The sequence below is a fragment of the Lotus japonicus genome, chromosome 1, assembly GCF_012489685.1.
Source record: "Lotus japonicus ecotype B-129 chromosome 1, LjGifu_v1.2".
Classification (NCBI taxonomy): Eukaryota; Viridiplantae; Streptophyta; class Magnoliopsida; order Fabales; family Fabaceae; genus Lotus; species Lotus japonicus.
Genome location: NC_080041.1, coordinates 62,651,129 through 62,660,912, shown reverse-complemented (window position 1 = coordinate 62,660,912; position 9,784 = coordinate 62,651,129). Strand labels below are relative to the sequence as shown.

General features: G+C 37.3%; 1 protein-coding gene across 1 annotated transcript; it reads right to left on the bottom strand.

Annotated features, from left to right (window-relative positions):
- Window positions 1-224: 224 nt before the first annotated feature.
- On the bottom strand, window positions 225-4,664 carry LOC130736982 (WAT1-related protein At4g08290-like). Its single transcript, XM_057588758.1, has 6 exons — window positions 4,283-4,664; window positions 4,046-4,108; window positions 1,585-1,701; window positions 1,081-1,489; window positions 739-890; window positions 225-560 (listed from the first exon to the last, which is right to left on the bottom strand). The coding sequence occupies exons 1-6, from the start codon at window positions 4,489-4,491 to the stop codon at window positions 416-418; spliced, it is 1,095 nt and encodes a 364-aa protein (XP_057444741.1). The 5' UTR covers window positions 4,492-4,664; the 3' UTR covers window positions 225-415.
- Window positions 4,665-9,784: the final 5,120 nt, after the last annotated feature.

Below are 9,784 nucleotides of genomic sequence, written 5' to 3'. Positions count from 1 at the left end.
TAACATTTGTTTCAAAATGATTAGTTTAATGAGGACATGGTATAGAATTGATAAGAGTTAGATCTATATTTCGTTGAAAGCTAGTGATGATTGCTTTTATGCTCTTATGGGCACCTTAGGCTTAGGTGATCATCTTCTTCTCTTTTATATGAATATAATTTTTGCTTATCAAAAAGAAAAGATGATGAACCCGAAATGACAAAGTCAAGTAATTAAAGCAAATCTTCACATCAAAGATATCTTTCTGAATTATAGAGAAGTTATGGATACAGGCTGATGAGCAATTTGATACAATCCATTAACTTCATAATGTTAAAACCGCAAAAGCATACATGAAGGAATATACATAGCTAGTGCAGATGTTTAAGACAGAAAAGGAAAAATATTCATAAATTCCTGTGGCCATTTAATTCTGTTAGTTATCAGATGAGGTAATTGGAAGCTGCTGTGTCTCTGTTTGCTTAGTTGTAGGTGATTGTAACTTGGTGTCTGAATGCTCTTTGCCTTTGCCCCACATCACAAAATAAAGACCCATGACGATAACAATGGCTCCAATGATACTGAAATGAAAATAACAAGGTGTGTGAACTGTGAACCATATATGGGAAATGACATAGTTGTGACCAATTAAGCTCTTGTAGTAACCATTTATGGGGGTAATCAAGTGTTGTGTACTTTCTTTGAAGAAAAGTATATACAAAATATTTTGAAACAAAAAAAGTAGGATTAGATACATACCTGCCCAAGTGAAGTTGCTCTGCCAAAATGAAGTAGCCTAAAGCAGAAGTGATGATCATGCAAAGGGGACTAAACGCTGTTAAGAATACTGGGTCTCTGCTTTGCAATACTACACCTTGCACATAATACGTGATTCCTGAGGTAACTATTCCCTGTAATTTTAAAATTGACTATGAAGAAAAACTCCAACTTATGTGCACTATGTAATTTCAATTATTGAAAGAATTAAAAAGTTCAAATTTAGTTGGAGTACTAACTCAAAGCATCTTCTTAATTATGCAGTAAGTTATCAATATTTGAGATTGAAGATGAAACAAAATTGTTGTGATGGAGCATACTGACCAAGTATAGAGGACCATAGAGCCTAAAGTCCCAACCGATGGCCCATGCCGCAACCCCAGAGTGATGCCCCGCCACCAGTGCCACCACCAGTCCTTGCAAAGCACCCATAGTGCATATCAAGCAGGACAGTGATATTTCCGCCGGATACCTTTTCAATGTCACCGACTGTAAAATGAAGAAGGATGACCAAGCCAAACAACCAAGGAGCAGAAAGAGAGTCCCTGAGATCCAGTGCCTGGGACTCTGAGGGGAGTGAGTTCCATTTTGGTGGTGGCTTGTTTTTGAAGAACTCAAAAGGTTAATAAGAGGGCCTTTGTAAAGTGTCATTACTAATGCCCCTCCAAATGTAACCAACGTCCCAATCACCTTAGCTATGCCTTGTATCTGCTTAAGATTTACACGCTCTAATCTGATACAAAACAAAAAAAACATGCAAGTGGTATTACACACATAAATTTCGCATTACTTTCTTATAATCAGCATCTTCTATAAACTAAACCTTACCTGAGAATTAAAGCTAGCACAAAGGTGACGGAGGGCACAGCATTCATCATAGCAGATGCAAAGGATGCTGAAGTATATTGCATTCCCAAGAAAGTGAACCCTTGATCAATCACTGGCCTAAAATATCACATGGCATAGGGTATTAGTATTACAGTACTATCATCAATATTATTTTAGAAACTAAAGGAGAAACAAATTGTGCTTAAATTTCTTAATTTCTTAGTCTGAAGTGAGTACATATTCCGTCATTCACTTAGGTTATGTTTGGTTGGAGGGAGAGGAAAGGAAAGGAAAGGAAAACACGGAAATCGAGGAGTGATTAGTCCAAGTTCACTCCTCGATTTCCGTGTTTTCCTTTCCTTTCCTTTCCTCTCCCTCCAACCAAACATAGGTTTAGTTTAATGATAATGAATAAGGGCAAAAGCCTAATTATGAAGCTGAAAGTTCTGACTATTTTAAATGTCTTGCTTCCCAGTCAATAATTTTAGATTAAAAAGGTAGTAATCGAAAATGATTCTTAACTTGATGTGGGTTGGATAATAGTTAATACTGTAAAATCATGGAAACTTTTAAATGTTCAATAGGATTGACTCTAGAGGGAAGGAAATTAGCAGCACAGGGATTTCATGTGATTCGGAAAAATAGTTATAATTGTTTTACTTATTTTCTTGCTACAAGTAGAACTTCTTACCTATATGAGCTTTCTTTGACAAACATTCATATTTCCCTTAAGGGCCCGTTTGGTGACCAGGACAGGATAGGATAGGACAGGATAATTAATCATATCTTGTTGTTATCTGTTGTTTGTTGCGCCAGCAGGATATGATAACACTATCCTGTCTTCTATCATATCCTGTCAATCATGTGTAAAAGTTATCCTGAGGGGGAGTTAGGATAGAGCAGGATAAGATACCAGTTATATATTTTCTTTCAGTATCCTAACTCCAAATTAATTTATTTTAATATTATATAATTTATAATTTATAATAATATTAATTAATGAATATAAAAATATTAATTTAACTAAAATAAAAAAATAAATAAAATTTTTATTCATAAATAGTAAAATAGACTACTCACTTACAAATATTGATTTATTAATAATAATAGACTAATTTAATATTTTCATCTCCTATTATTTAAAAATTATTTATCTACTTATATAATAATTTAAATATAAAGTATTTTGAAATAATAATATTTTTAATTTAGTTATTTTTTATTATTTATCACGTGTCACAACTAAGTGAAAAACATTGATTACAAATATTGATTTTTTAATAGTAATAGATTAATTTTTTATTTTCATCTCTTATTATTTAAAACTACTTATCTACTTATATTCTTAATTTAGTTAACTTTTATTGTTAATTATCACGTGTCACAACTAAGTGAAAACCAATCGGTTAACTGCATAATTTTATTTAAAATATAGGGTATCTTCAAAACAATAAAATAGGCTAATTAATAAAATTTAAAATTAATTTTATTTATTTTAAAATATAGACTCATTCATGAAAATGTAAAGAAATTAAATTTAATAGAATGATCAATTTTAAATGTATTTTTTATTCAAATATAAATCTGATACATTTTTCTTTATCATATCATGTCCTTATCATGTGCACATCAAACACAGGATATGATAAGAGTCTATCCTGCTCTTATCCTATCCTGTTGATATCCTATTCACATATCATATCCTATCCTAACTACCAAACAGGAACTAAGTGTATTTTCCATTTGGAATCTCAAGGAAATCTTCAATCAACAATAAGTTGTTTCTATTTTCTAAAAAAAAAGATTAATATTGTCTGTATTAAACTTGTTTTCATGGCTAATTTTTAGTTATTAAATTCATTTGGGAAACTATTTTTATTATAAATCATTAAAAGTGAATCTATAATATATTTATTTTTATTTAAATAAGTTTTAAAAACATTATAGGTTGGCGACCATAATTTAAAAAGAACGTCGAGTAACTGACAACTTTTTTTTTGAACTTGTAACTAACAACTTTAATCATCAATAGTTTTAGAAAAATTTGAAATTACCTGAATTTGAAAAGACCATCAAGCTAATGAGGGCTAACCCAATGACCAAAGTTTAAAAAGAACGTCAAGTTACACAACCATAATTTAGGCAGACCGCCAAGTTAATGATTACTTAATCTTTGGTAATTAGGCGGTCATATTTTAAAATACCGACAGCTTTGACAATTGGTAAGTTGGCGATAACTAATCCTGCTAAAGGAGTCACTTGCCGCTAACTTACTGACAATGTAGACTTTCGATAACACTTTTTTTTATATTTTTCTCAAAAACATGCTTTAGTGACCACCATTGATAAGATTTTGCAACGGCATTTAGCTCATTGGTAATTACATGTTTTCAAAATAATGAGGCTATCTTTAATGAGGGTATACTGATGCTAACTATATAGACAGGTATTAGATCATTACTCCAAAAATGCGAGCGCCATTATCTGCATAAAGACAGAGATTGTCATCTTTGGCCTAACTTTCCTGCAAAATTGTAAGAAAATAGGGAATTAGACAAAGATAAGGTAAATTCCACCTTTAAACTTTTATCACACGGTACGTTAGCCACTGTATCATGTATAATAGCCCAAATACATATTTTCGAAAGAAATAATACATCAAATACAAAGTGAAACAGGGTAGATATAGCAATAGCACCTTTCAAAAATCAGTGCAAAAGGAGCCAGAGCAATTGCAGCAATGACATTGCGATAAACAATGAACACAAAACGATTCATTCCATGGTTGATACTGGCCATGGAAATGATGTATGCTCCTGCAAACCCAAACTGCAGCCCCACAGTTAACAAATAAGGCTTTGCCTTAATCATTCTCTTGCCAAAATTAGCACCACATATTTCTTTCATTCTTGTAGTGTTTGAGAAAATAAGGAAAAAATTGCAGCTATTGTTTGGAAACTCTATGATGAATGATGATGAGGTACTCTCAAGTGTGTCAACTGGGTTTCCTTATAAACACCCAAGACCAAGAGTGATGATTAAGACAAATTGCATTAGTGAGAGAGCAAGAGGATAAGTGATAAGAATCTTAGCCCTCCCAGTTTTAAAGTTTCCACTTTTAATCCTCTTAAATGAAAGCTATATTATTATCTAGTGGGAGTACCCTGTTTGGTTGATTCCCTCACTCTGATAAATTAATTGCCCTGAGTCAGAGTACACTTTGGTAGAAGCAGCTAGTTTTTTCCCAAGCCCACTATAATAATTCATAACTTCATTTCTTTATAATTAAAATAAGGCTTAATTCTAGTTTGGACCCCTGATGTTTCGCAAATGTGTGGTTTGCATCCCCTGTGTTTAAAATGTGCGGTCAACATCCCGTATGATTCCAAAACGATCTATTGAGGCCCTTCCGTTAAGTTCCGTCAGTTGACTAAACGGAACTCGCTGACGGTGTATTTTTTTTTTGAAAAAACAAATTAGTGACGGAAATAATCCGTCACAAACTTAATTAACTTCGTCACAAAATTGATCTTCATCTTCCTCAACTGAACATCTCAAAATAAAACATCACCCTCACCACAAAATTGATCTTGATCTTCCCCATGACCCATCACTACCAAACCCATAACCAACACGCTAAGCCACCACCCAACACCCTCACCCTCACCCCACCCCAGAGAACTTCTTCCTCTCTTTTTTTCCCAACAACCCCGCCCCAGCAAATTGAGCCGCAACCACCCATAAACCCAACCCCACCCCAGTAAACACAACAACCCAGAGATGAAGGAGGAAAGGTGTGAGAGAAACCCAGAACGCATTTTCCCTCTCAGTGTCACAGAAGTGTTCCATGACTATTCTCGATCTAGAATGTTTCAACTAAGTTTCTCTCAATTTTGGATTCTTCACCTTCTGATTCTGGGTATTTCTCTCAAAACCATTTCCCCTTTTTCGTTGAAGAAAATTGTTTCTGAAAAATTGCTTTTGGGTTATGAAAATTAATCCCCTTCTGATTTTGGGGATTTCTTCATAAAACCGTTTCCCCTTTTTCGTTGAACCAGCTTCTGAATTTTTTTTTTTGGAGGCAAGTTTCCAATTCTAGAAATGTTAAGAAGTATCCACTATTTCACCCATGAATGAGATCTTGAATGTTTGCTGATGGATAAGCAGATACAAATAGATACATATATTTTTATCTTTTCAAATAATCAAATTTGCCACCACTAAATAAATGGTGGAAAATAATAACCTACTAATCGTGAAATTTATCAGAATATTAGTACATAAAGAAAAATTTCATGCTAGGAGGTTAATGTGGAGATCAAAGTCTCCCTCTACTGTGATATTGATCTGTAAGTGGACACCTACAAGAGAAATGGAGGTCAATGCAGGTTAAAGGCTTTACACAGCTCCTTGTTTCAGTTGCCATTAACTAGGAGTTTCAACAATTTAGCTAAAGGTGCTTTCTTCATCATACCAAATATCTACTAAGAAATCACCAGCTTCTGAAAATTTGTTATGGGTTTTAAAATTGTTCTCCCTGATTCTCTGGTTCTGGAACTTTGTTATGGATTCTGAAATTGGTCAGGTAGGTCGTGGTGGTGGTGCGGTGGTTTTGGCCAGGTGGATCCCGGTGGTGCGTGGGAAGAAGAAGAGAAAGGCGTGGTTCCGTTTAGTCAACTGATGGAACTTAACGGAAGGGCCTCAATAGATCGTTTTGAAATCATGCGGGATGTTGACCGCACATTTTAAACACAGGGGATGCAAACCGCACATTTGCGAAACACCAGGGGCCCAAACTGGAATTAAGCCTTAAAATAAATATGTATACAACTATGAAAGGAAATTTGGCCACTAATACATCAAATCTGATCTAATGCTAAATGTCATGTCAAACATCAACATCCCTTAATGCAAAAGCTAATGGATGCACATTATATCCTCTGATTTGGTAATGGATTTGATTTTGGTTTAGAGTTGTACTGTTATCGGGCTTACAACTTTTGTATTATGTGGGCTTACCGAATTTGTACTATTGGGCCAGGCGACCCATGACCCGAACGGGTCAAAACACCATAATATATAAGGAGGACACCGCCCATGCGGTGGGGGATCCAACACTTTTTTTTACTCATTTGCTATCTTGTCATTTTCTACTTTTGTGGCCTAATTGCTTAGCCCTGACCGGAGATTTAGACCGGAACATTGGCGCCCACCGTGGGGCCGAGGAATTCAATCCTAGGCTTCAAATTCACTGAAAATGGTGAATCGATCTGGAGCAAACGGAAGGGACAATCATGTTAACCATGAAAATGTTCCGCCCGACATTTTGCAACAGATCATGGCGGATCTAACTGATCTTCGTCAACACAATCAACAACTGCAAACTCAACTTGCTGAGATCAACCAAGATCGGGGCTTGCATGAGGGCGATCGTAGAATGGCAGAGATGGTGGTAGATTTCCAACCGTTCACAGAAGACATTGCAAACACAACCGTTCCAGATAATTTGAAGACTTTGGTTCTTGATTCTTACTACGGAGATTCTGACCCCAAGGATCATTTGGTGTATTTCAACACCAAGATGGTTATTGTGGGCGCTTCAGATGCTCTGAAGTGTAAAATGCTTCCTTCAACTCTTAAGAAGTCAGCAATGACTTGGTTTACAACGCTCCCACCGCGTTCAATTGCAGGGTTCATGGATTTATCGGCGAAATTCTTGTCCCAATTTTCAACTAGTCGCGCCCAGAAAGTGACTCCAGCAGCCTTGTTTAATTTGCAACAGAGGCATAATGAAAGCCTTCAATCCTTTATGGGGCGTTTCAATCAATTGTCCGTGCATTTGGAGGATAAAATGCCCGAAATTTGCATTGCGGCTTTTGAATTGGGTCTTCAATCAGGAAGTTTGAATAGCAGTTTGAGTCGTAAGCCCGTGGAGACAATGGCGGAGTTGCGAAGCAGGGTACAGGGTTTCATTCGGGAGGAGCAAAGTGATCGCATAAAGAGAAACCGTAAAAGTGCGGCGGTAACTGGCCAACAACAGCAGTTAGATTCGAAAAAGGCGGTGGTTAATGATCAGCGTTCGGGCGGAGCGGTTACAAAAGGAGAGAGAGGTTACAATAATTCAAGTCGTTTTGATAACCGCTCTAATTTTCGCAATCGTGCTTAGCCTTATGGAAATCGTGGTTATGGATCGATGACGTGGACCAGAAACCAACAAGACAGGTCGACCCCACTCGCGGTTAATTTAACTGAAGCATTGCACATGTGTCTGGAGGCGAACACAATTCGTTTTCCTAAACAACCAAAACGCCCACCAGGCAACGTGGACAGGAGTAAGTGGTGTGAGTACCACCGAATCGCGGGACACAATACAGATGATTGTTTTACCCTAAAGAAAGAGATTGAGGCATTAATAAAAGCAGGCTACACGTGTCAACTGGATGGGCGAAAGGAGTCGGAGGGAGCTGGAACCTCAACGAAGCGTGATGATACAGGGAAGGAAATTGAAGAGTCTGAACCAAAGAAGCAAGCTGGCGCTGAAACTAAAGGGCGCATTCATTCTATATTTGGGGGATTTCGAGGAGGAGGTATGACTAATTCTTCAAGGAAAAGGTATGTTCATTCCATTAATGCTGTCTATACAAACGATTGGGGAAGTTGGGGAGTCAATCAGCCCGATATTACATTCACTGTTAGAGATTTTGAGGGAGTACAACCTCATGAAGATGATCCCATTGTGGTGATGTTAAAAGTCGCTGATTACGAAATTGAGAGGGTACTGTTGGATCAAGGGAGTTCTGCAGATTTGATATATGGCGATGCATTTGAAAAGTTAGAGCTTACGGAAACTGATCTGTTACCGTACGATGGGGCATTAGTTGGTTTTTCTGGTGAAAAAGTATTTGTTAGAGGATATGTGGAGCTGAATACTGTGTTTGATGAAGGTAAAAATGAGAAAGCCTTTGCCATTAAGTTTCTTGTGGTACAGTGCACATCGCCGTATAATGTGCTTATTGGAAGACCATCGCTTAACAAGCATGGGGCGATTATTTCAACAAGGCATTTAACAGTTAAGTATCCATTGGATAAGGGCGGAGTTGGAACTTTGAAGGCTGATCAGGTGGTTGCTAGGAAGTGCTATTCTGACAGTTTCAAACAGTATGGTCACATGGGAAAAAGAGCAGTGAAGGAGGGACATAGAGTTTTTGGAGTTGATGTTGATCAAGATGAGGTTAGTTTGGACCCAAGAGAGGGCTTTTCAGATTTTAAGGTGACTCCAGAAGAGGAAACAAAGACAGTGAAGGTGGGCGAAAGGAATTTGAAGGTTGGGGTAAACTTAACTCCAATCCAGGAAAGCAGACTGGTGCAATTGTTAGCTGAGAACATGGACTTGTTTGCTTGGAGCGCCCAAGATCTTCCAGGAATTGATCCAGAGTTCATTTGCCACAAATTGGCATTGAACCCTGGAGTGAAGCCGATCGCCCAGTTGAAGCGTAAAATGGGCGAAGAGAAAGCATTGGCGGTGAAAACAGAGACTAATAAGTTAATTGATGCAGGTTTTATAAGGGAAGTGAAGTATCCTACTTGGTTGGCTAACGTTGTCATGGTCAAGAAGAGTAATGGAAAATGGCGAATGTGCACAGATTATACGGATTTAAACAAGCATTGTCCAAAGGATTCATATCCATTGCCGAACATAGATAAGTTGGTGGATCGGGCTTCGGGATTTGGAATGTTGAGTTTGATGGACGCGTACTCGGGCTATCATCAAATTCGAATGTATGCGCCAGATGAAGAGAAAACAGCATTTATGACGAACCAAGCGAATTATTGTTATCAAACCATGCCGTTTGGGCTTAAGAATGCAGGAGCAACTTATCAGCGATTGATGGACAGAGTCTTTGAAAAGCAAGTGGGGCGTAACATGGAAATTTATGTGGATGATATGGTGGTCAAGTCAGAGGAAATGGGCGGTCATTGTACGGATTTGGCTGAGGCTTTTGGAGAAATCAGGAAGCATAACATGCGTTTGAATCCGGAAAAATGCTCTTTTGGAATTCAGAGTGGAAAATTTTTAGGCTTTATGATTACTCGGAGGGGAATTGAAGTTAATCCGGATAAATGCAAAGCAATTCTAGAAATGCAGAGCCCAACATCGGTGAAAGAAGTACAGAAGTTAACAGGAAGGATTGCGGCCTTA

What these genes read in the sequence shown, in the direction of transcription:
- LOC130736982 (XM_057588758.1), bottom strand. Translation starts at nt 4,491, where the DNA reads ATGAAAGAAATATGTGGTGCTAATTTTGGCAAGAGAATGATTAAGGCA. An exon ending in ATGGCGCTCGCATTTTTGGA is followed by an intron (nt 1,702 to 4,045) that starts GTAATGATCTAA and finishes GTGATATTTTAG; the next exon opens with GCCAGTGATTGATCAAGGGT. An exon ending in GAGCAACTTCACTTGGGCAG is followed by an intron (nt 561 to 738) that starts GTATGTATCTAA and finishes TTTTCATTTCAG; the next exon opens with TATCATTGGAGCCATTGTTA.